Genomic DNA, 22310 nt, shown 5'->3' on the forward strand with positions numbered 1-22310 from the left:
CTCAGTGGGTTAAGGATTTGGCGTTACCGTGAGCTGTGGTGTATAGGTCGCAGACATGGCGTGGATCCTGCGTTGCTGTGGCTCTGGCGTAGGCCGGTAGCTACAGCTCTGGTTAGACCCCTAGCCTGGGAACCTCCATATGCTGCGGGAACAGCCCTAGAAAAGACAAAAAAAAAAAAATTAAGTTTAAACTAATTCAACAGCCACTGAAATTTCACTTGAAATTTTAAACAGCTACAAATCCAAAAAAAGGAAAAGGTAAACACATTAGCTTTAATATATAGCTAGTACACAATAAAAATTAGAAGAGCTATTTTGGGAAAGTTAATACAAGTAGAAATACTGATTAAAGTATATTCACTAAAAGTCCTGTCGTCAACATTTTTATTTATTTTAATTAGCTTAGTAAATGCTAGAATATAAATACACAATATTCTCTTTCTTATAACAGGTAGTCTTTCATATAACTAAAATTCAAGGCCAACATTTTATATAACCAAACAACACAAAACAAAAAATCCGTAAATTATGAGAAAAGGGACAAGGATATAAGAAAACAATACATTTTATATAAATTATAGAGGGCAGTAACAATGAAAATCCATTGCTTTCCTCTCTAACTCAATTTTACAAAATAAAGTCAACACGTATTATTCTGTGGACTGCTTAAGAGGGCATAAACACCATGTCTTTGAAAAGACAGTGGTCAAAGTCAAATGCAATCTTGATGTCAAACACTGTTCTTAGTTCTTAACTGGAGTTGAACTTCCTTTCATAGTCTTCTTTAGGTGATGATAGTTTGGCAAGATTTTCATCAGGAAATCCAACTGTAGTGTCTGGGGCTAAAGAGATAAGAGAATCAAGAACTGGCCAGCAGAAAGCAAAGTTAAGATTACCAGGTAGAAATAATTATCAGTAGGTCATGGAATTACAGGTGATTTTCACTGACTTACTTTTGTTTCCCTATTTTTTCAATTCACAATGGACACACATTAAGTTTGGTAATAAGAAAAAAACCAAAAAATTTTAAAATATTTTAAAAATATATGTAGAAGTTCCCACCTTGATACAGTGGGTTAAGAATCTGATTGTAGTGGCTTGGGTCACTGTGGAGGCATGCTTTCGATCCCTGGCCTGGCACAATGGGTAAAAGGATCTGGCATTGCTGAAGCTGCAGATCAGATTCAATCCCTGGCCTGGGAACTTCCACAAGCCATGGGTGCAGCAAGAAAATTTAAAAAGAAAATTATATGTATATATGTGTGTGTGTGTGTGTGTGTTAATCAGTTTTCAACCTTCCTTCCGTAGATTTTACTTTGGCCTCTAAGAAGTGAAGGGTTCCAATTATAGTAAACAATGTAAGTAAAACACCTTGAGTACATTGCTTTTACACAACCTACGCAGCACACAGCTGTGATACCCGATCTTCACTCTTCATACATCAGCTTTGCCCAATCTTCCCTCATTGTAAAACTCACTTAGGGTACTTGTGAAAATTACGGATTTTTAGGCCCTTGCCCTAGACACTTTTGGTTCAAAACATCTGGGGAATCCTTTGTTAATAAGAACGTCTACATGATTCTTATCAGTGAAATATGGAAAACAGTGTTGCACACATACCATTATGTATTAAACTTCAGATATTATTGCTCACTTAATTCTAATCTCCCTTACCCCAACTGCAGCTTCACTTCTCCCTCTTCATTTTTGCTATTATGCAGAAAGATAGTGAAAAAATACTGGATATGTTATTTCCTTTTTGGTCTACAGAAGTAATAATATTTAACAGTAATAATAAAAGCCAGGAGTTCCCGTCGTGGCGCAGTGGTTAACGAATCCGACTAGGAACCATGAGGTTGCGGGTTCGGTCCCTGCCCTTGCTCAGTGGGTTAATGATCCGGCGTTGCCGTGAGCTGTGGTGTAGTTTGCAGACGCGGCTTGGATCCCACGCTGCTGTGGCTCTGGCGTAGGCCGGTGGCTACAGCTCCGATTCAACCCCTGGCCTGGGAACCTCCATATGCCGCGGGAGCGGCCCAAGAAATAGCAACAACAACAACAAAAGACAAAAAAAGACAAAAAAAAAAATAAAAGCCAAACATTACAGAATTAGGATAACCCAGAAGGAACTGGAATTTTAACTTCTGATAAAATATGGCTAAGAATCAAAAGTGCTAAATGTCTTGAAAAATATTTTCTGTGGGGGAGTGGAAGGAGGCTGGGTAATAAGGAAATAATTGAGTGTGCCAAGCAGTGAGGCTCCAACCTTCAATCAAGACAGAAGGTCTTCTATCCATAGGAAGCCTCAAACCCCCTATCTTATCTCCTACTCTAACATGAAATTCCAAAGATGTACTTTCCATTATTCCTGGTTATTAGGAGGGGACAATTTCTCATAAGGAAATTCTCATATTTCTCAGGAAAATAATTAAACATACTTGCATATTCACAAGCTGCCTTTATTTTCAAGCCAACTATGTCAGTAAACTAATAGATGGACCCAAGTTGGCTGTCCAGTATAAATTTGGTAGGTTCATTCCTTACCCTAGAAGGCTGGTATTTTAGGAGGGAATCAGTGTAATTTGTAAGGTTTGGAGATACAGCTCCAAGGAAAAACATAAGACCAAGAGTAACATCTCTGGATTTTCTTTTCCCATAATTAATGTGTCACTGTCATCTTTGGACATATTTTTGATATTAAATAGTAAAGACTCAATAATTCCATTGTAGAGAAATTCTAGTTTTAAGAAGATTTCTCTGATGTTTTACTTTTATCATTTGCTTTTTAAATAGCAAGCTTGCTGCCCTCATTAGAACAATTATGTGGTATTTTGGGAAAAATCATTGGCCCTAGAAAAACGTGTTTTCAAAGAGAGGTTCCGGTACCTGTGGCCGCTCAGTCTGCACCCGACGCAGGCAGTCTGCACCATAGATCACTGTGTTCTCAGGAATGACTTCAAACGTGTTCAGGTTGCAACAAGCCCCAATGATGCAGCCACTTGTCAGTATTACGTTTCTGCCTACATACGCTGCGGTTAAAGACACACAGAATTACCAGGTAAGGCATTCAATGTTTAGAACACTATTTTCTTCCCTAAGATGTGGCAGGTATAAATATACAAACTGGCCTTAAAAATATTAAAGAAAATACTTTAGTTCAGAGTTTGTGCACAGATGGGAAGCAGCCACCAGACTAGTATTAAATGGACTCAGGACGGAGCTCTGGGGTTGACTATTGGTGTGACCTTGGGCAACTCGCTGTAAATTCTCTGAGCAAGTTCATCTATAAAACAGAGACCATCCCACTTCTCAGTCTGCTGTAAATGAGGTTGTAAATGTAAAGTGCTAACACAGGTTTGACACAGAGTGAGGACGAAATAAGGAGGAAACGACGGGGATAATCATCACATTCATCGTAACTGGTAATAGAAACTGAAATAAAAACCATTAAGTAGATTAACAAAAAGTCTGATTTCATAATTTAAAAAAAGAAGCATTTTCTTTCATGCCACACAAGACCATAAAAGAAAGGGCACTATTCTAAAGTCTCATCCTTCTGGTTCTCTCTGGGCAAGGTCTTGGAGATGGCTCCCGGCAGTGGTGGCGATTTACATGGCCCCTTGCCTAGACCCACTTATGGTAAGTAGCTTACATTTCTTTCTGATGAGCTAGAGGAAAGCAGACCTGAAATTAAAGAAAATAAACTGCTAGAGAAACTGAGTTTTTTTTTTTAATTCTGCAATGTTAATCAACTAAATTACTACTGACACTAGTTTTTTGTAGAGATCTTTCTCAAATCTTTCATCTGAAATTTATGGTTCAAATACACCTTGATCTAAATGTACACAGCTAAAATTTTAGTTTAATGTACTGAGCACATCATTAGATTATGTTCCTTACAGGCAAAGAGCCTCACAGCTACGTCAGCCTACGTCCAACCACTCCTTCCTTCTAAGAACGTGACTTTGCCGTGGTTTTTCCTTCGGCTGTTTTCCAAAACACCACAAAGAGAAAGGAGATAATCACTTTTCACAATAAAATTCCAAACATAGCTTACCTTTTGATTCAATAACATTATTATCTCCCATTTTCATGGCTTGGGAATCTGTAGGCGGGAGTTAAGTAAACACTGTAAACATGTTCATGTTTTTCCCTAGTAATTCACTCTGTCCTTATCCTGCACTGGGGCAGAGACAGAGGCATGGGAGGGGCCATGCAGGCTGGCCTGACAAGAACTCCTCGCCCAGGGCTGTCTGAAAGTAAAGTTTTAATCTTTAAACAGAAATATTTGCAAGCATAAACAAATACACTTCTATTTTTTAAAGAAATGAGCACTTTATACCCCAATATTAGTAACACTTTCATAATTGTTAAAAGAAAAAAAAATTTTTAATTTATTTATTTTTGGTCTTTTTCTAGGGCCGCACTGGGGGCATATGGAAGTTCCCTATGGGCTAGGGGTCAAATCGGAGTTACAGCTGCTGGCTACATCACAGCCACAGCAATTCGGGGGGTAGAGCAGTGACTGTGACCAACACCACAGCTCATGGCAATGCCAGATCCTTAAGCCACTGAGTGAGGCCAGGGATTGAACGTGTGTCCTCATGCATGCTAGGCAGATTTGTTTCTGCTAAGCCATGACCAGAATTCCTGTTTTAAGAAAATTTAAACACCCAATAACTTAAAGATAATATTATTAATGGTTCTCTATATAATTATATACATAATTCCATTGTAACTGGAAATCAAACTGTACAAAATCAAACAGTATAAACTTTTATAGCTTGCTTTATTCAGTTCACTTACATTTGCAAACATTATTCCATGCCATGAAAATCTTTAAAAACATAATTTTAAATGACTTAATGGTTCTAATGGTCTATTTTATGCTTGTAGCTTAACTTATTTAAATATTTTGCTATTGTTAAAAATTTAGATTTTCTCCTTGAAGTAGTTTCTATTATAAAATAGCATTTTGCTGACATCATGGAAAGATTTTTCTATTGTTTAGAGTACAAAATCAGCGAAGTTATTGGTCAGACGTGAGGGGAAAAATAAACAGAGAATGAAATATTTTCATCCCTATCCACCATTACTTGCAACAGACAACATACTGTCAACCTACAACTATACAGGAATCAAATGCACAGAGCTGTGGTTTGTAAATCAGGACAGAAGTCAAGATTACTCTGATTTATATCTACTGCCACTCGGTCACTGCTAACAAGTTATAGCAAAGGGAGCAAGGAGGTTCCTAAAGGTGAGTGTGAGTGTGCGTGCATGTGTGTGCATGTGTGTGTGTGTATGCACACACAGCTGAAAACAGCTATTTAATTTACTCTATTGGGTTATTCAATGGAACAGAAGGGGCAATTTTTTTTTTTTTTTATATACTGTATTTTATTTGAGTTCTTTATCTCCTCTTCTTAGTGACTCTGGCCAGAGGTTTGTTAATTTTGTTTACCCTTTCAAAGAACCAGCTCTTGGTTTTATTAATTTTTTTCTATTGTTTTTTGAATCTCTAGTTTATTGACTTCCTCTCTGATTGATATACCATAAATAAGTCTTTTCAAAGAGCTGGATGGCCTAGTCCTAAAAATGTAATTTATATATTATACATAATATATACTAGATGATATATAACATGTTATATGTAAGTATACTGTATATAACTATATATGTATATAAGTATTTGATAGACAAATTACGATACTTTCTAATGGAGGAGATTTGGGTACCGAAAGATAGCTGAGATTCAGCTTTATATCCAAAACAAAAACAAAAAGTAAAACATCACCCAATCAAAAAATGGTCAGAAAAATCTAAATAGACATTTCTTCTAACAAGACAGATGACCAAAAAGCACATGAAAAGACGCTCAACATCACTGATTATTAGAGAAACACAAATCAACAATACAATGAGGTATCACCTCACACCAGTCAGAACAGCCATCATCAGAAACTCTACAAACAATAAATGATGGAGAGGGTGTAGAGAAAAGGGAACCCTCTTACACTGCTGGGAATGCACATTGGTGCAACCACTATGGAGAACAGTATGGAGGTTCCTTAAAAAAACTAAATATATAGAACTATTATATGATCCAGCAATCCCACTCCTAGGCATTTATCTGGAGAAAACTGTAATTTGAAGAGATACATGCACCCAATGTTCGCTGCAGCACTATTTATAATAGCCAAGACATAAAAGCAACCTAATCCATCAACAGAAGAATGGATACAGATGTGGTACATATATACAATGGAATATTACTTCAGTCATAGAAGAAAAAAAAAAATACCATTTGCAGCAACATAGATGGACCTAGAGACTATCATACAAGTAAAGTAAGTCAGACAGAGAAAGACAAATATCATATGAGATCACTAATATGTGGAATCTAATAAAAAGGATACAGAAGAACTTATTCACAAAACAGAAACAGATTAAAAGATTTCAAAATCAAACTTATGGTTACCAAAGGGGAAATGTAGGGGAGAGGGATAAATTAGGAGGTTGGGGTTAACATATACACACTGCTATATATAAAATAAATAAGTAACAAGGACCTACTGTATAGCAAAGGCAAATCTACTCAATATTCTAATAATCTATATGGGAAAGAATCTGAAAAAGAATGCATTATGTATATATATAACTGATTCACTTTGCTGTACAGGAGAAATTATCACAACATTGTAAGTCTACTATACTCCAATAAAATTAAAAAACAATAGTTGGGAATGATTTCTCTTTAATTATCATAAAGGATACAACAGCCAACTTCAAATACATTATTAGTGCCAATGATCATGGGTTTTGGTTCTGAATCTTCTGCATCAGGAGTGATATTATCAGGGTGACTATATAGAGAAAAGAAAAATTATCAAAAAGTTAATAATTCAAGAGGAAATTCTCCTGTTTTAGAATTTGAATTTAATTCTCTCAATTTTACTTCCACCAAGCTTAATACACGTAATGATCAAAGTAATTCCTTAATCCAAGTGAATTATTTATCTTCTGTGCTGGAGAAGACTTGGTTCTGAGTTGAGGAAGAACTACTGAAATGTAAAGAAGTCATAAGTGTATATAGAAAGTCAGCAGTCCTTTGTTTTTTAAACTCAAAGCCCAGAGGGCCCTTCCCAGGATGAGGTAAAAAAGATGCTGGCTAGGACTTTCAGCTTGTTAAAGTGAAATCAAAATCATGCCTAATTTGAAAAATTTCCATTCTTCATAATCATTCAAGATGGTGAAACAAAAACAGATATCTACATAAAATAATCGTTTTGTGCTATTAGGTAGTTAGCTGAAACATCTGGAATATAAAGTGTTTACAGTCTAAGAGGAGGAAGCCATTTAAAAATGGTGCTTTATCTCTGACAGTTGAATGACTGCAGAATATAGCTGTTGTTAACTGACTTACACTAAAGGTGCCAAAATATATTTTAAAAAGAAACAGCTTAATATAGTAAGAAACTCCCAAGTCCTAAGCAAGCATTAAGAAGAATCAATCTCTTTATCACAGTTAAATATTTTCCCAAGGCCTTTATTACAAATTCCATATACTGTTGCTATAAATCAGGTATAATCTTGAATTTCCTGCCAAAATTTTATCTAGAAAGCTTTACAAGTGCTTATAAAAATTTCATAGGTATTACAGTCTAGTTCACTAAGATAACATACACGTTCTAATGTTTTATAATTTGTTTAATCTTTAAAGTTTAAAAGTTGCCTATAGGAGTTCCTATCATGGCTCATCGGTAATGAACTCGACTTGTATCCATGAGGATTCGGGTTTGAACCCCGGCCTTGATCAGTGGGTTGGGGATTTCAGCGTTGCTGTGAGCTGTGGTGTAGGTTGCAAATGTGGCTCAGATCCTGTGTTGCTGTGGCTGTGGTGCAGGCTGGCAGCTATAGCTCCGATTCGACCCCAAGCCTGGGAACTTCCATATGCCACAGGTGCAGCCCTAAAAAGCAAAAAAAAAGGTTGCCTCCAGGATCTCCAATTTTTCAAATGTAATTCTGGGTGTTAGCCCACAAGGCAGTTGAAAATATGTATCAGAGTTACAATCACATGTCTGGGCATGAGTAAAACATTTTTGCCAGAACCAAGAAATCCAACCAAAAAACTGCCTATGAAGCAGTCAGCATAGCACTGGGATGTGGGAATGTCCTCAGAAACGTTTGCTTAAGGAATAGAAGAGGCTGTCATGTAAAGGGAAGATTATCAGAGTGAGACTCAGACTCTAGTTATCCACCTATGCGCCACCTCACCTTGGACAGGTCTCTTGTGCTGAAAAAGACCTTTAGTGTTGCCCTAGTTCTCAAATAGTGGGTTTTCCAGATGTCAGATGTAAAAGGTCCCTAGAGATGGCTGAAACGATGGAAATACTCTGTGGCACTCAGTTCAGAGCACCTGTCGAATCTTACTCACGCATTTATGATAAGCGCCTGTTCTTCTATCAGGTTACCTTCGCCGATCACTATTGGCCCGGCTTCTGCAATGATTCGTGCTTTAGGGTGGATCACTGTCCTGGGTCCTGTTCAAGGTACGGTGGAAAGAAATTAACTGTGGAGGCTGCACTTCCAAGGAGGCTGTGGGGAGGAACATTTCCTAAAGTACGTGCCAGGCACCACACTAGGCCCATTACAAATGTTATCATTGTAGTTCTGCCAAATCTCAGGCTGAGGTGAGTGAAGACAGCACAGGCTTCAGAGCCAGACAGCCCTGGGTCACCCTCTATGCTGAAGCCTCCGTTATCTCAGTGGTGAAATGGGGACAGTGATAATACCAGGCTTGTGGGGCTGTTTTAAAAGTTAGATGAAAAAAATGTTTGTAGACACACTCTCCCGGCACATAGTTGGAAATAAAAATTAATTCCCTTCCTTCCTTTCCTTCATAAAGGTAAGATGCTCTTTGCTTACAACACTGGTTCTTGCTTATGTAGGCGAACTACACAATACTTTGTCATACTGGTGCCTTAGAGAATTAGCCCTTTTATTAAAGGATTAAGAGGAAATACGGGTATGATGGGAGTTAGAAAATATGAAGACTAATGTTAGCTTTGTTACTTGTTACCATCCCTATTAAGCTTATCCACTGGAAGAAGGCAGAGCTTTTGATGTTTGGTCTAGGACATGATTCTATCCAGTTAAATGGTGAAAGGGGGGCAGAGGAAGGAACCACACGTGGGTTCTGGCATCCTAAGACTCTGCTAATGGAGAGTTCAGGCAGTGTGCCAGTGTGAAGTGGTAGAGCAGGAAGGGGTCTCACCACTTTACCATCGAGGTAGAGGAGGCACCAAGCTGCCCAAACCCAGACACTGACACCGGACGCCAGTCCTGGACTGTAACACCCCTCCCCCTACTGTTATTTACCCAAAGGCCTAGCATTTTGGTGATAATGAAACCACTGATGAGAAAAACAGAAACTCACAGCAGCCTCTGCCTCCAGTACCCATGCCCAGCCCCATACCAAGGCCATCTTTATCTGTAAACAAGCAAAGAGGAGGTAACTGACTCTGAAAACCAGAGAGTGAACAGAAAACTGACAGAAGGTAGGGAGGGAGTCGGGAAGATGACACTGTCCATGAAATACAGTACTCAACTGTTAATATACTGTATTAATAAATTGTTAATTTATTCAATAATCATTGTCTGCTTGTGACAGGCAAGATGCAGGGCTGTATATTACAGGGAAACAAAAAGGAATGCGTGCTATTTTTGCCCTTTGGAGCTTGTTTATCTTGCAAAGCGGGAATACTTAACATGCTCACTCACAAATGTATTAAAATAAATAAGGAGGTGTTCCTGGTGCCCAGAGAATTGGAAGGAATCTCAGTGCAGCTTATTTTCTTCTCTAACAACGAAGAACTGGGGATTGAGAAAGAGGGTGGGGCCCAAGACGGGACAGAGGGTTGGGGTTGCACAAAGTGGCTTGGTTATTTCTGTCACCTCTGGCTCCCTCAAACCCTCAGCTGCTAAAGTGAAATGCAGAAAGGGGAATCACTCAGATCCCTGGGAAGCCTCTTGAGGTGACTATGGTGGTGACCATGCAGGCCTTTTTTCTTTGTTAAAAAAGTACACACACAAACACATTTATAAAAGGAATATATACTCACTACAAAAACCTCACAAAAGTGAAAGATCCTCTCTTTTGCTAATCCCATTTCCTAACCCTGCACCACAACGGGAACTCCTATAGACACTGATTGTCTTCATGAATACTAGTTAGATTCATGACCAATCAGTGGATTAAGGATCCAGCATTGCCATAAGCTGTGGTGCAGGTCAAAGATGTGGCTCAGATCCTGTGTTGCTGTGGCTGTGGTGTAGGCAGGCAGCTACAGCTCTGATTCGAGCCCTAGCTTGGGAACTTCCATAAGCCGAGGGTATGGCCTTAAAAAGACAAAAAAAACCAAAACAAACAAAACCGTAAAAAAACAAGGAATACTACTTACTCTGCAAATTGCTTTTTTCGTCTAATAAATCATATATCTATTTTTTGAATGGCTGAATATTATTTCACATCATATTAATATGCCATAATTTATTTAACTAATTCTTTAACGATGGGCATTTAGAAGTTTCCACTTTTGGGGAGAGGTACAAAAACAATGCTGAAACAACACTTGGATTCCTGTGAAGTGAGAAATTTCTTATGGCTCTTCCAGCTGGGTGAATCAACTTGAATCTGTAGTTTGCACAATACCAGATTTATGTCTTACATCAAAATGTCCTATGATAAAGAGACACGATATTTCCATTTCAGGTTCTTTGTAGCTAAAGCCCCAGCTAGCTCCCCATTGCTTGTCTCAAAAGTCTAGGCTCTGGCCTTTATCACTTAAAGGCTATGTGCTTAATCTCTCAAATGCCTCCGTTTTCTCATCTATACAAAGATAAGATCTATGATAACTTACCTCACTGGGTTAAGGTATGGATTATATAAAGTAAGGTTTGAAAAGGAGATCATGGGGTCTGGCTCATAGTTCTTCAAAATGGGAGGTTCATCACTAGCTGACACTAAGAGCTAACAACTATCACAGCAAACAAAATAACACCTGGTCTGCAAAAGAGAAGAAAAGGGACTGCTTTACTCTCCTCTCAGGTATTGGGGTAAAACCTCTTTTTCACAGGGGAGGAAAATTCTTCACCTTATTGTTAGATAATAAAAAAGATTAATAAAAATATTCCATACTAGCATTAAAAATCTGACAGGAGGAAGAGATAGTCATGGCCATGACAGAAAGCAGATCCTTTGCTGGCAGCCAGATAAACATCCAGAGGCACTAGATATTCCCCTTGTCCTCAGGCTGTAGCTTTTGACAACAAGCAGTCTTGTAAGAAGCTCCCTGAGAAAGGGCTAATAAGACAAAGGTACCACTAGGACCTGGGCTTCTTTAAAAGTTCCTCTAAAGTACAGCTTTGAAAACAATTGACATCTTCATTTTTCCCTTTCAAAAATAATACATATTAAGTATACCAAAACCCCCAGAGAGATGAACACACTTTTTTTTTTTTTTTTTTGGTCTTTTCTAGGGCCACACCCGCAGCATATGGAGGTTCCCAGGCTAGGGGTCTAATCACAGCTGTAGCCGCTGGCCCATGCCACAGCCACAGCAACGCCAGATCCAAGCCATGTCTATACCACGTCACGGCAACGCTGGATCCTTAATCCACTGAGCGAGGCCAGGGATTGAACCCGCAACCTCATGGTTCCTAGTCAGATTTGTTAACCACTGAGCTATGACGGGAGCTCTGAACACACTTTAAAAAAAAATTAAATAATCTCCAATCCCATGTATTCTTATGTAATATTTAAAAATAATTCTGAAGCTATTTTATTTAGCCAAGTGTTTCATTATTGTCATTTTTTTTAGATCATTATTAATAAGTAAGTTAGTAAATAACTGAAAAACTGGTTATAAATCTGAGGGCCCTAGGATATAAAGCATCATCACCGGCTTCTGTGAGACCTGTGTTCAAGACAACACCTCCACCTGGTGGTCACGCTGCCAAATTACATGTCCTGGAGTTCAAGGCTGAAAGGACTTAGGTTAAACTGAGTTGTGAAGTTAACAGCAAATGTCATGAGTGACAATAAACCAAATAGTTCCCCTTTACCTCTCTTTTTTGGGCAGAGACTAGAGAGATTAGTATGTACACAGAACTGCTGTACATGTGACTGCTTAGACTTCAGTTTGCTGAACTTCTTAAAGGGAACTTCTGACTCAGGTGGTTTGTCTACACAGCACTGAAGGTTGGCACCAGACAGGAGGGCAACCTGGGCAAGACCCTGGGCAGCGCCCACATATTGAAATGTGAGCACAGTCTGCTCCACACTTCTTTACATGCAAGAAGCACTTTTACCTCCAATGGGACTGAATTTAAACCCAGTTGAAGGGTCCTGAGGTTAAAATGCTTTAAAAATAAAAATTTGTCACCATGGAAAGTTTTTTTTTTTAAAGGCTGTTGTGAATTTTCTTAGAGCTCTTTCTGGCAGGGTAGTTTGTATATTTTCTTACTGAATGTGCTGAAACCCTATTTGGCTTATCTCCTTGTTTGGATAAATGTGTCTAGAGTTGGAGCTGCCTTACTGGCTGATGAATTATTTTTCTAAATGCTTGGCTGGGCTTGACGCAACCTAGCCAGAAAGACATTCCTTGAATCAAATTTCCATTCCCCTCATTTAGTAAAGGGCATTTTTCCTGTCTATCTTTGCCTAGGAAAGCAATCTTTGTGGACATCTTCATATGTCAATAAATAGTACCAAAAGCCACAAGGTCTCTTGAAAATGAAAACAATTCCTATGACCTGTAAGCTGAAGTACCTGTAAGAACTGCTTTATATGCAATGAACTTCTCAAGTCAAAGCCAGTATTCTGCCTATTAAAAAAGACTTTAATATAATGTTGTATATATGACTTATATGTTATAAACCAGTTACCTCAATTTAAAAAAAGATTTCCTAACACAAATTTTATTTATTTTTTAAAATGATTTTTATTTTTTCTATTATAGCTGGATTACAGTGTTCTATCAATTTTCTTTTTCTTTTTTTTTTTTTTGCCTTTTCTAGGGCCGCTCTCAGCGGCATATGGAGGTTCCCAGGTTAGGGGTCCAATCGGAGCTGTAGCCACTGGCCTGCACCAGAGCCACACCTACACCACAGCTCACAGCAACGCTGGATCCTTAACCTACTGAGCAAGGCCAGGGATCAAACCCGCAACCTCATGGTCCTAGTCGGATTCGTTAACCACTGCGCCATCACGGGAACTCCAACAGTGTTCTGTCAATTTTCTATGCAGTATTCTAACACAAATTTTAAGCCAACTATACTCCAATTAAATTAAAAAAAAAAGATTTCCACAATAAAAGGGAAGCTTTTGATACTAAAAACTCTAATGGAAAGAAAAAGTGGAACAAAGAGCTTCCATCACAAAGCTTTTCCACTGAAGGCATTGAGTTCTGCTTTCACATTGCAGTGTCCCAACCAAGTCCTGTTCTAACCCCAGAAGACTGCCCTCACCTTAAAATAGGACTACTTGACTCTGCTCAGAGGGACCTTTCTGAAATGTTTTTCAGCTTTCAAAACAAGATTGTCAGGAAATAATGCATGGCCCAGGAATCAAGGCAGTCTAAGTAAAAACAGGCTTGATGCTACAAAACCTTATTTACCCAAATTATGGTTAACAAGAGAGCTGTTATTCTTCCCAAAGTCTGTTTCCTAGCAGCCTCTAATGAAAGGGGTCAGGCTCCAGCAGAGCCACAAGCCATAGGATTTCTGGTTAAGGAGAACACTTCAAAGCTTTAGACTAGTTTCTCTGATAAACCAAACACCTGATTTTCTAGGAAAACAGAAGATCAGGAGTTCCCATTGTGGCTCAGTAGTTAACAAATCAGACTAGGAACCATGAGGTTTCAGGTTTGATCCCTGGCCTCGCTCAGCAGGTTAAGGATCTGGCATTGCCGTGAGCTGTGGTGTATGCTGCAGATGCGGCTTGGATCTGGCGTTGCTGTGGCTCTGGCCTAGGCCGGCGGCTACAGCTGTGATTAGACCCCTAGCCTGGGAACCTCCATATGCTGAGGGTACGGCCCCAAAAAGTCAAAAAAAAAAAAAATCATTTTATATTTTAACTGTCAGAGCTGTGCATGATCAGCTGGTTGCCAAAAACTATATGAAAAGTAGATTTAAATTTTGTACTTCCTTATATAAATTTAAACTTTTAGGGAAAATAGGAGGATAAGAGAATAGGGTAGAATAGGGTAAAGAATGGGGAGAAGGACCAAGAAATGAAAGACAGAGGGAGAACAGGAAAGTGAGTGCTGACTCCTGAAACCCCCAGGCCTCAGTCTTATGCAGTGGTCCAGCTCTCCGTTTCACAGGATACAGCCTTTATTGCTGTTCTAGAAAAGCTTCTGCAAGTACAGGACCTGTTTTCAAATCTAACACACACATACATACACACACACATACAAATGTATGTGTATACCTGTGTGTACATTCGTGCCTGTAGAGATACCATACCATCCATAGATCTACTGTGTGTGTGTTGAATACTTTTTGTTTAAAATGGAGAAAATGAGGGAGTTCCCACCATGGTGCAGTGGAAACAAATCCAACTAGGAACCATGAGGTTGCGGGTTCAATCCCAGGCCTTGCTCAATGGGTTAAGGATCCTGCATTGCTGTGGTTGTGGCATAGGCCAGTGGCTGCAGCTCCAATTGGACCCCTGGCCTAGGAACCTCCATGTGCCGCAAGTGCGGCCCTGAAGGGACAAAAAAAAAAATAAAAAAATAAAAAAAAATGGAGAAAATGAAATGAGGGAAAGTATATAATTATTTCAGTCTTAACCTTCCTTCAAATCATAGAATACTTTGAGAGCTAATATTAAGTATCATTCCTCAAATCAAGGAAGAAACCATAAAAAATCACAACAAAAATAATGCAGAGGAACATTTGCTAAACATGTGGCCATCATAATTTCTCCTCATAAAAACTTTGCAAGTAGTTTAACAGTTAACAAAGAATCAATAGCGCATTGAAAAGAAACAGGGTCACCTACCTCCTCAACTTCAAACTTTGTCAATTACAAATAACTAAATAAATCCAATCTGGCAAATTCCTAATAATGTTCCATCATACTGGTACCATCTTCACTGGTTTTATAAGACATGATGTCTGAACTGGTTGGAGGCTTAGACTTACTAAAATTAAAGAAATGTTTTTCTTTTACAGATACTGTTAGTATAAGGGAACAAGGCATATTTCTCTCTGAAAGTGTGCTTAATTCCCTGAAAGCTTTACCCTGGTAACATCCAGCAGCTAGTCAGGATGTGCTCATGCTAATAAAGCTATCAGGGCACCATATCCAGTGAAAACATATGTAAAAGAACTAGTGGCTAAAATGTGTGTTTGAGGAAGTACACTGTTCATTTAGCTTAAATGCTGGATTTCATCTCCAGCAAGGCTACACTGATTTAACAGTGTGATAATAAGCTAACATTTATTGAGTACTTACTATGTGTTAGGTATTGGGCAATGACTTCCACCAACATTCTCTTATTTAATCTTTCAAAACACCTATAAGGGAGGCACAATCAACTGACAGGCCCTGAACTGCCTACCCCTAGAGTAAAAACCTTTGTGTGTTTAATCCGCCACTACAAGCAGCTGAACCTAACAGCTGATACACACAACTTCAGAGATGGAGAAGATAAACGTTAGTGATTTAAGCAATATGCCCAAAGTAACCCAGCAGGTAAAGGACGAGGATGCTACCCAAGTCCCCCAGACTCCATGGTTCACACTCTTAACAACTACCCAGCAGAATACAAGCTCTGTGAAAGCAGCACCTGTCGCTGCTGTGTTCACTGCTGGGTCCCTAGTGCTAACACAGTGCCTGGCACATAGCGGTAGGTACACAATAGATGTCTCTTGAATAAATGAATGACCTTATTATATTGCTTTGTCATTTTATCTGGTAGGAGTTTTAAAACAGACTCCATCACACTAAATTCTTTTAAAAATATTAAACACTTAGAGAAATACATTGTTTTGTCAAAAAAATTAGAACACCGGTCAAACAGGGAAACATAGAAAATAATACCTAATGAACTGTGAGGCACCAAAATAAATTAAATCCACCAATTCACCGATAAGCTATTGTCTTACCTATAGTTACATCACCCCTGATTTCACTCTCTACACATACAACTGCTCCAGGTGCAATCTTCACACTGTAGGAAGAAAAAGGTAACATTCACCATGGGCAAGTCTTAAATAAAATATTGTTATAGGTGCTATGCTGATACCACAGTGAGAAAAAGATTAAAACAAATTGATGGAAAAATGAAAAGTGAATTGTACAAGGGTAAAATTTAATATATTACAAACTTCTCAGGAGGCATACCATCTGTCAAGCTAAAATCATATCATGCCTTCCAAAAAAGCTTGAGAGGTTTGGACTCTTTAACACCAACATTGTTTCTAAATAGCAAAAAGCTGAAAACTACTTAGATATTCATTTGTAGGGAACTGGTTAATAAATTATGGTATGCCATAAACTAATATACAGCATAAAAAAGAATGAATAATCCATCATGTAAAGATTTGGAATGATCTCCAAGCTACATTGCTAAGTGAAAAAAATCAAAGCCAGGGAGTTCCCTTATGGCTCAGTGGGTTAAGGATCTGGCATTGTCACTGCAGCAGCTCATGTTGCTGCTATAGTTCAGGTTTGCTCTCTGGCCTGGGAACTTCCACATGATGCAGGTGTGGCAAAAAAAAAAAAAAAAAAAAAAAAAAAAATCAAAGCCAGAAGATGGACAGAACATGCCTCTATTTTGGTAAAAATGAGGAAAAAGACTTAATTCAAAGTATTTAACAACCAACAAGGTAATATTAACATAGAAACAGAGAAATCTCAAAAGGAGAAAATAGAAATATTGGTGAAGAATAAACTATGAAAGAATAATACAAGAAAATTTCCCAGGACAAAGTCTACTGATCTTAACTCTGGAAGGACTCAGTAAATGGAAAAGACCTGTGCCAAATAACATTATCATAAAATTTTGAAACACTATAGAAAAGATCCTTAAAAGCTCCCAAAGCCCCCCCCCAATAATAAAAAAAAAATAATCAGAGGGGAAAAAATAATCAGAACGGCATCAAATTCCTCCACAGCAATAGCAATACTGGATACTAGAAGACCAGTAATAATTCCTTCAGAAATCTGGGTGAGGAGTTCCCTTCGTGGCACAGTGGTTAACGAATCCGACTAGGAACCATGAGGTTTCAGGTTTGATCCCTGGCCTTGCTCAGTGGGTTAACGATCCAGCGTTGCCATGAGCTGTGGTGTAGGTCACAGACAAGGCTCAGATCCTGTGTTGCTGTGGCTCTGGTGTAGGCCGGTGGCTACAGCTCTGATTCGACCCCTAGCCTGGGAACCTCCAGACGCTGCAGGAGCGGCCCAAGAAACGGCAAAAAAAGACAAAAAAAAAAAAAAAAAAAAGTCTGGGTGAAAACTATCTTTAACTGAGAGCGTTTATCCAAACTAGTCATCAAGTATGGAAGGAAATAAAGACAGGTTTAGACTTGCCACGACTTAAAAACAAAAAAATCTCTTACGTACTCTTTTTTAGGAAGCTACTGAAGGATGTACTTAGCTAAATAAAAGTATACCAATAGGTGTGCACGAAAGAGAGATACATCAGGACAAGAGCTGTACATCTGTCTTAGCAAAAATGACAGAAGACTTCAAGGGGAAGATCTTCACGAAAAAAAAAAGAAACAAAAAGATTATGTGATGAGCATTTAGAAAAAATATGACTAGACATTTGACATATCTGTCTGAAGATCTGAAAAACATCAGTACATAAAAAAATAAGAAAATGAAAAATGAAGCTATTTGGTTAAATTTTGGATGAGCTCAGTTTGAGGTATCCACTGAGAAAGATCCAGTATACAATTGAAAATACAGATTTGGAGCCATGAGACTGTTCTAGGCCAGAAATACAGCTCTGAGGGCCAGCAGGGTAAAACTCTTTAACCTGTTTCTTCATCATTCATGTTCTAGAGCCCTCTGAAATATTTCCTAATATAAATGCAAAATAACACCAAAAATACAGACCCTTCAAAAATCACAACTGTTAGGAATATCCGTTGTGGCGCAATGGAAACAAATGAGACTAGTATCTATGAGGATGTGCATTTGATCCCTGGCCTCACTCAGTGGGTCAGGATCTGACATTGCCGTGAGCTATGGTATAGGCTGCAGACTCAGCTCAGACCCTGCTTTGCTGGGGCTGTGGTGTAGGCCTGCAGCTGCAGCTCCAATTTGATCCCTGGCCTGGGAACTTCCATATGCCTCGGGTGTGGCCCTAAAAAGCAAAAGAAAAAAAAAAGAAAAAGAAAAAAAATCACAACTGCCTTACTGATATGGAAAACAAAAAAAGACGTGCACAAATTTTTCTTCTATAAATTTCTGTGAACAAACCTTCCTACCATAAAGCATTTTTAAAGCTCTAAGAAAAAAGAATACCAAACAAAAACTAATAATCCCTGGGTCTATCTTTAAGAAATGCTGGTGAGATTAGACACAGCTACATCTGTTTCCATCACTTTGACAGGCAGTGACTTTCTACAAGGCAGAAATTTGAAATTTCAAAATGACCCACCTGGGTTACTATGTGTCATGTGACTGCTGAAATCACAAAAAAAATTATAACCTTTCTACTGAGTAAGAGAAGCAAAAACTTTAGTGACAAGGAGTAGAAAGCAATAAAACGGTCCAAACCTCTCATTTTCTAGATGAGGAAATTGAAGCCCAGAGATTTGAAATTTCTTGAAGCAAAATTCATTCTTGGGGCATCATGATCCCAATATCAACGATCTCTTTTCTGTCATCTGAAAGTTTCCTGGAAACATCCTATCATTTTGCATCTTTTTCATCTGACAGCTGAATGATGCTGCCCTTAAATGTATAGTCATTTATAAATGCCTTTTCTCTGATACCTTTCCTTTAAAGTGGGTTTACACATTTAAAAAAGCAATTTCATTAAACCCTGGCCAAATAAGCTTAACTCCATAAAATCTTTTTTTTTTTGGGGGGGTGGCATCACGCCAGAGGCATGTTGTAATTCCCTACCCAACTGCAGCACAGCAGCCACCCAAGTGTCTGAAGGGACAAACCCAGATGCTTAACCCCCTGCGCCAAAGGAGAGCTCCTAAAATATCTCATTTTAGATACGATTTCCCATTTCAGTGTTTATTCCCTCAGCCTCCCTTTATGAACTTTTTGGGGAAAAAAGACACTATTTAACATTTAACATATCCTGGGCAAGCGAGAATGGGAGAGGCTCATGTCTTCAGTTTATGCCCAACGAAGAGACCTCAGGTAGTGTATGGGACAATCAGCATACTTCTTTGTGTGGCAGTTATAAGTTCACCACTAGACCAACTAAAACATGGTGGAAATATCTCCGTGTAGACTCCGAGGCACCTGGAAGTGATGCGCAGGGGAGAGCAGGCAGCTGGAAGAAGGCTTAGCCAAGGACCTAACTATTAAAATAACCATCAACACCCTCCTCCCCACTGCACACTACCAGATATTCCGTACAGATAAAACGTACAGAATATTCCTAGAAGATCTCCTCTTAGGCTTTATGAACAAGATGAGAGCTACCTGCCTAAACAGAAGAAAAGCCTAAATGTTAGTTTATGGCACCCCAAACAAGGTCTGTCGGTTTTCTTTTTCAGGAATAGTCAGCAGATGGTGCTCAACACTGCTGCTTTGGGAAACAGTATGACTTATTAAAGGTGTCCATCTCCCATCCAAGCCGTTCCTATTCACCAACAGTGCCAGCAAGGAGGGCCGCTAGAGAAGCAGCCCCGGAGTCTATCCCCACACGTTTACGAAGCGGCTAGTTCTGGCCCAGTGGTGGCCCCCTTTCTGACAAGCGGCCGAGAGTTCGTCTACACAAATATACAGCGTCCACGATAGGGAGGAAGGGATTGGGGAGCGGCCAGCACTCCTGTGGCGTCTGGGGACACCCGGCAGCTCCAGGCCTCCGAAGCGCAGCGCAAAGGAAGAGGAAGGTATCTCCGAGTCCTGGGTGGCGGCCCCTCCCGAGACCCCTTCGGCGCAGGAGCGCTGAGGAGGAGACCCGAGAGGCTGCCGAAGGACGAAGAGCAAATACCTTCCCGCCACGGACTCTGCATCCCTTCCCCGGCCTCCCTACCCCGACTCCTTCGCCTCCTCCCTCCGCAGACGTGGGCTCTGAGCCTTAGGAACCACCCAGGCCGGGCGCCTGGAATAAAACACCACCTCAATCCCCACCTCTGGCGACCAGAAACAGGTTCCACCCCTGCGGAGAGGAGAGAAAGACTTTTCTCAAACAGCAGACCCACCTCTTTTGAGTCTTCTCCGCCATGGTTTGGCCCCCGGCTCCTATTGGATCGACACAACCTCCTGGGCAAAGCGATGATTTCTACGAGCGATTGCAGAGCCTGGCAGAATCGGGAGGGGGCGGAGCCTGGGGGCTGCTCTAGGGGCATGGCGGCGTGGGCGGGGTCAGCTCTGGTTTTTCGGTTCTCCTTTGCTGGTGTGGTTGGTGGCTCTACGCTGGGTTTAGCACAGCCAGGGGATCGATGGACTCGGATTTAGTCCGATCCAGCGCACTTCACTGTGACCTCATTATACCGCAATAATCACTCTCTTCTCCTTTCTTTAAAGATCCTCCTGCTAAACTTTGAGGCCCTTTTCCCTCTCAGCGTGAGGTCATTATTGCCATAAATTAAGCATCCTCTGTAGGCTGTCCTCAGGTTAGCAGCGCTAGTTGGGTTGTCTTTGCCCAGTCTCACACCTGATTATTCGAGTGCCTATTTAACGTGTCCACTTGAATGCTTCACGGTCTTAACAAATCTAAAATGTCCAGAACAGAGCTTTTGATTTAATGCCCTCTCCTTCTCTCCAACCAGTTGGTCCTTGGATCTCTGTCTCACTAAAGGAATCCACCATTCACCCAGTTGCTCAAACCGAAAAGTCCGAGTCATCCTCACCTCTCCGTATTTAATTAATTCGGCAAGTTCTTCTGGTTCTACATCTCATTCTACACTTTGCATAAATTTACCACCTCTCTAATCCAGTCTCTGCTACTACTCTCCCCTGTAGTCTGCCTCTTTCACCCTGGACCTCTAAAATCAGGCTTCCTTCCCCCTCCTGCCCCCCATCCAAGCCATTTTTCTGCAGCTACAATCATCCTTTAAAAACTAAATTCAGGAGTTCCCGTCTTGGCGCAGTGGTTAACGAATCCGACTAGGAGCCATGAGGTTGCGGGTTTGATCCCTGGTCTTGCTCAGTGGGTTAACGATCAGGCGTTGCAGTGAGCGCAGACGCGGTTTGGATCTGGCGTTGCTGTGGCCCTGGCGTAGGCCAGCGGCTGTGGCTCCGATTAGACCCCTAGCCTGGGAACTCCATATGCCGCGGGAGCGGCCCTAGAAAAGTCAAAAATACAAAAAACCCCAAAACAAAAACCAAATTCAGTTATTTTACTTACCATTCCTTTAAAAATCCGAACTCTTCCATATCCTGTCTCTGAGCTTGATCCAGAGACCCCTATTTCTTTAATTTCATGTTCCTCTTCCTCTAATCACATTTTTCTTCTTCAAGAAGCCAGGCTGAATCTCAGCCCAAAACGCTTCCACCTGCCCTCTGCTGACTTTTTAAGTCACACACTAGGTGAATCAGTCAAGGTTTGACCAGAGAACCAGAACCAATAGGGGATCGTGTATTAAGAAGTTTATTGCAGGGAATGGGCCTACATGATTGCTGGGGGCTGGCTGGAACTCTCACACATGGAGTGAAACCACTGTCTACAGGTGGAATTTCTTTCCAGAAGCTCCAGCTCTGCACTTAAGGCCTTTGAACTGACTGAACAAAGCCCACCCAGACTATCCAGGATGATTGCCTTTCCTTAAAATCAGCTGGTTATGGACTTTAATCACAACTACAAAATACTTTCGCTACATCACTTAGACTGGCATTTGACTGAATTACTGAGAACTGTGGCCCAGCCGAGTTGATAGAAGAAACTGAACTTCATTCTCAGAGAAACCCTCTCTGACCACTCAATCAGGAATAGGTCACTCTTGCTAGACTATTTTTCCCCATGGGATAATGGTAGCACCCATCACCAGCTGTACCTCTTTATTTCACTGTCTTTCCTAAAGACTAATTTCCATGAAAGTAAGGCCATATGAGTTTGTCTATCCTCTTAGCACTGACCACAGTACCTGACACATAGTTGGTA

General features: G+C 40.1%; 1 protein-coding gene and 1 long non-coding RNA gene across 4 annotated transcripts; one reads left to right on the forward strand and one right to left on the reverse strand.

Moving 5' to 3' along the window:
• Positions 1 to 254: 254 nt before the first annotated feature.
• Positions 255 to 20451, reverse strand: DCTN6 (dynactin subunit 6). 3 transcript variants are annotated; one of them, NM_001167644.1, is made up of 7 exons: positions 20410 to 20432; positions 16174 to 16238; positions 8435 to 8540; positions 6775 to 6863; positions 4055 to 4102; positions 2884 to 3026; positions 744 to 842 (listed from the first exon to the last, which is right to left on the reverse strand). In NM_001167644.1, exons 1-7 carry the CDS (start codon positions 20430 to 20432, stop codon positions 744 to 746), a joined length of 573 nt encoding a protein of 190 aa, NP_001161116.1. The 3 variants fall into 3 exon arrangements, with proteins under 3 accessions (XP_084854201.1, XP_084854202.1, NP_001161116.1); XM_084998075.1 differs by lacking the exon at positions 8435 to 8540 and having other exon boundaries at positions 255 to 842; positions 20410 to 20451; XM_084998076.1 differs by lacking the exons at positions 4055 to 4102; positions 6775 to 6863; positions 8435 to 8540 and having other exon boundaries at positions 255 to 842; positions 20410 to 20451.
• Positions 12999 to 20464, forward strand: LOC146395898 (uncharacterized). Its single transcript, XR_014829958.1, has 3 exons — positions 12999 to 13101; positions 14159 to 14635; positions 17293 to 20464. It is a non-coding gene; the product is annotated as an uncharacterized LOC146395898 (long non-coding RNA).
• The last annotated feature ends 1846 nt before the right edge of the window (positions 20465 to 22310 follow it).

The sequence above is a fragment of the Sus scrofa genome, chromosome 15 (genome assembly GCF_054392235.1).
Source record: "Sus scrofa isolate SSC_HxYL_T2T_F1_AM1 chromosome 15, Sscrofa_HxYL_maternal_Yorkshire_Landrace_v2.0, whole genome shotgun sequence".
Taxonomy (NCBI): Eukaryota; Metazoa; Chordata; class Mammalia; order Artiodactyla; family Suidae; genus Sus; species Sus scrofa.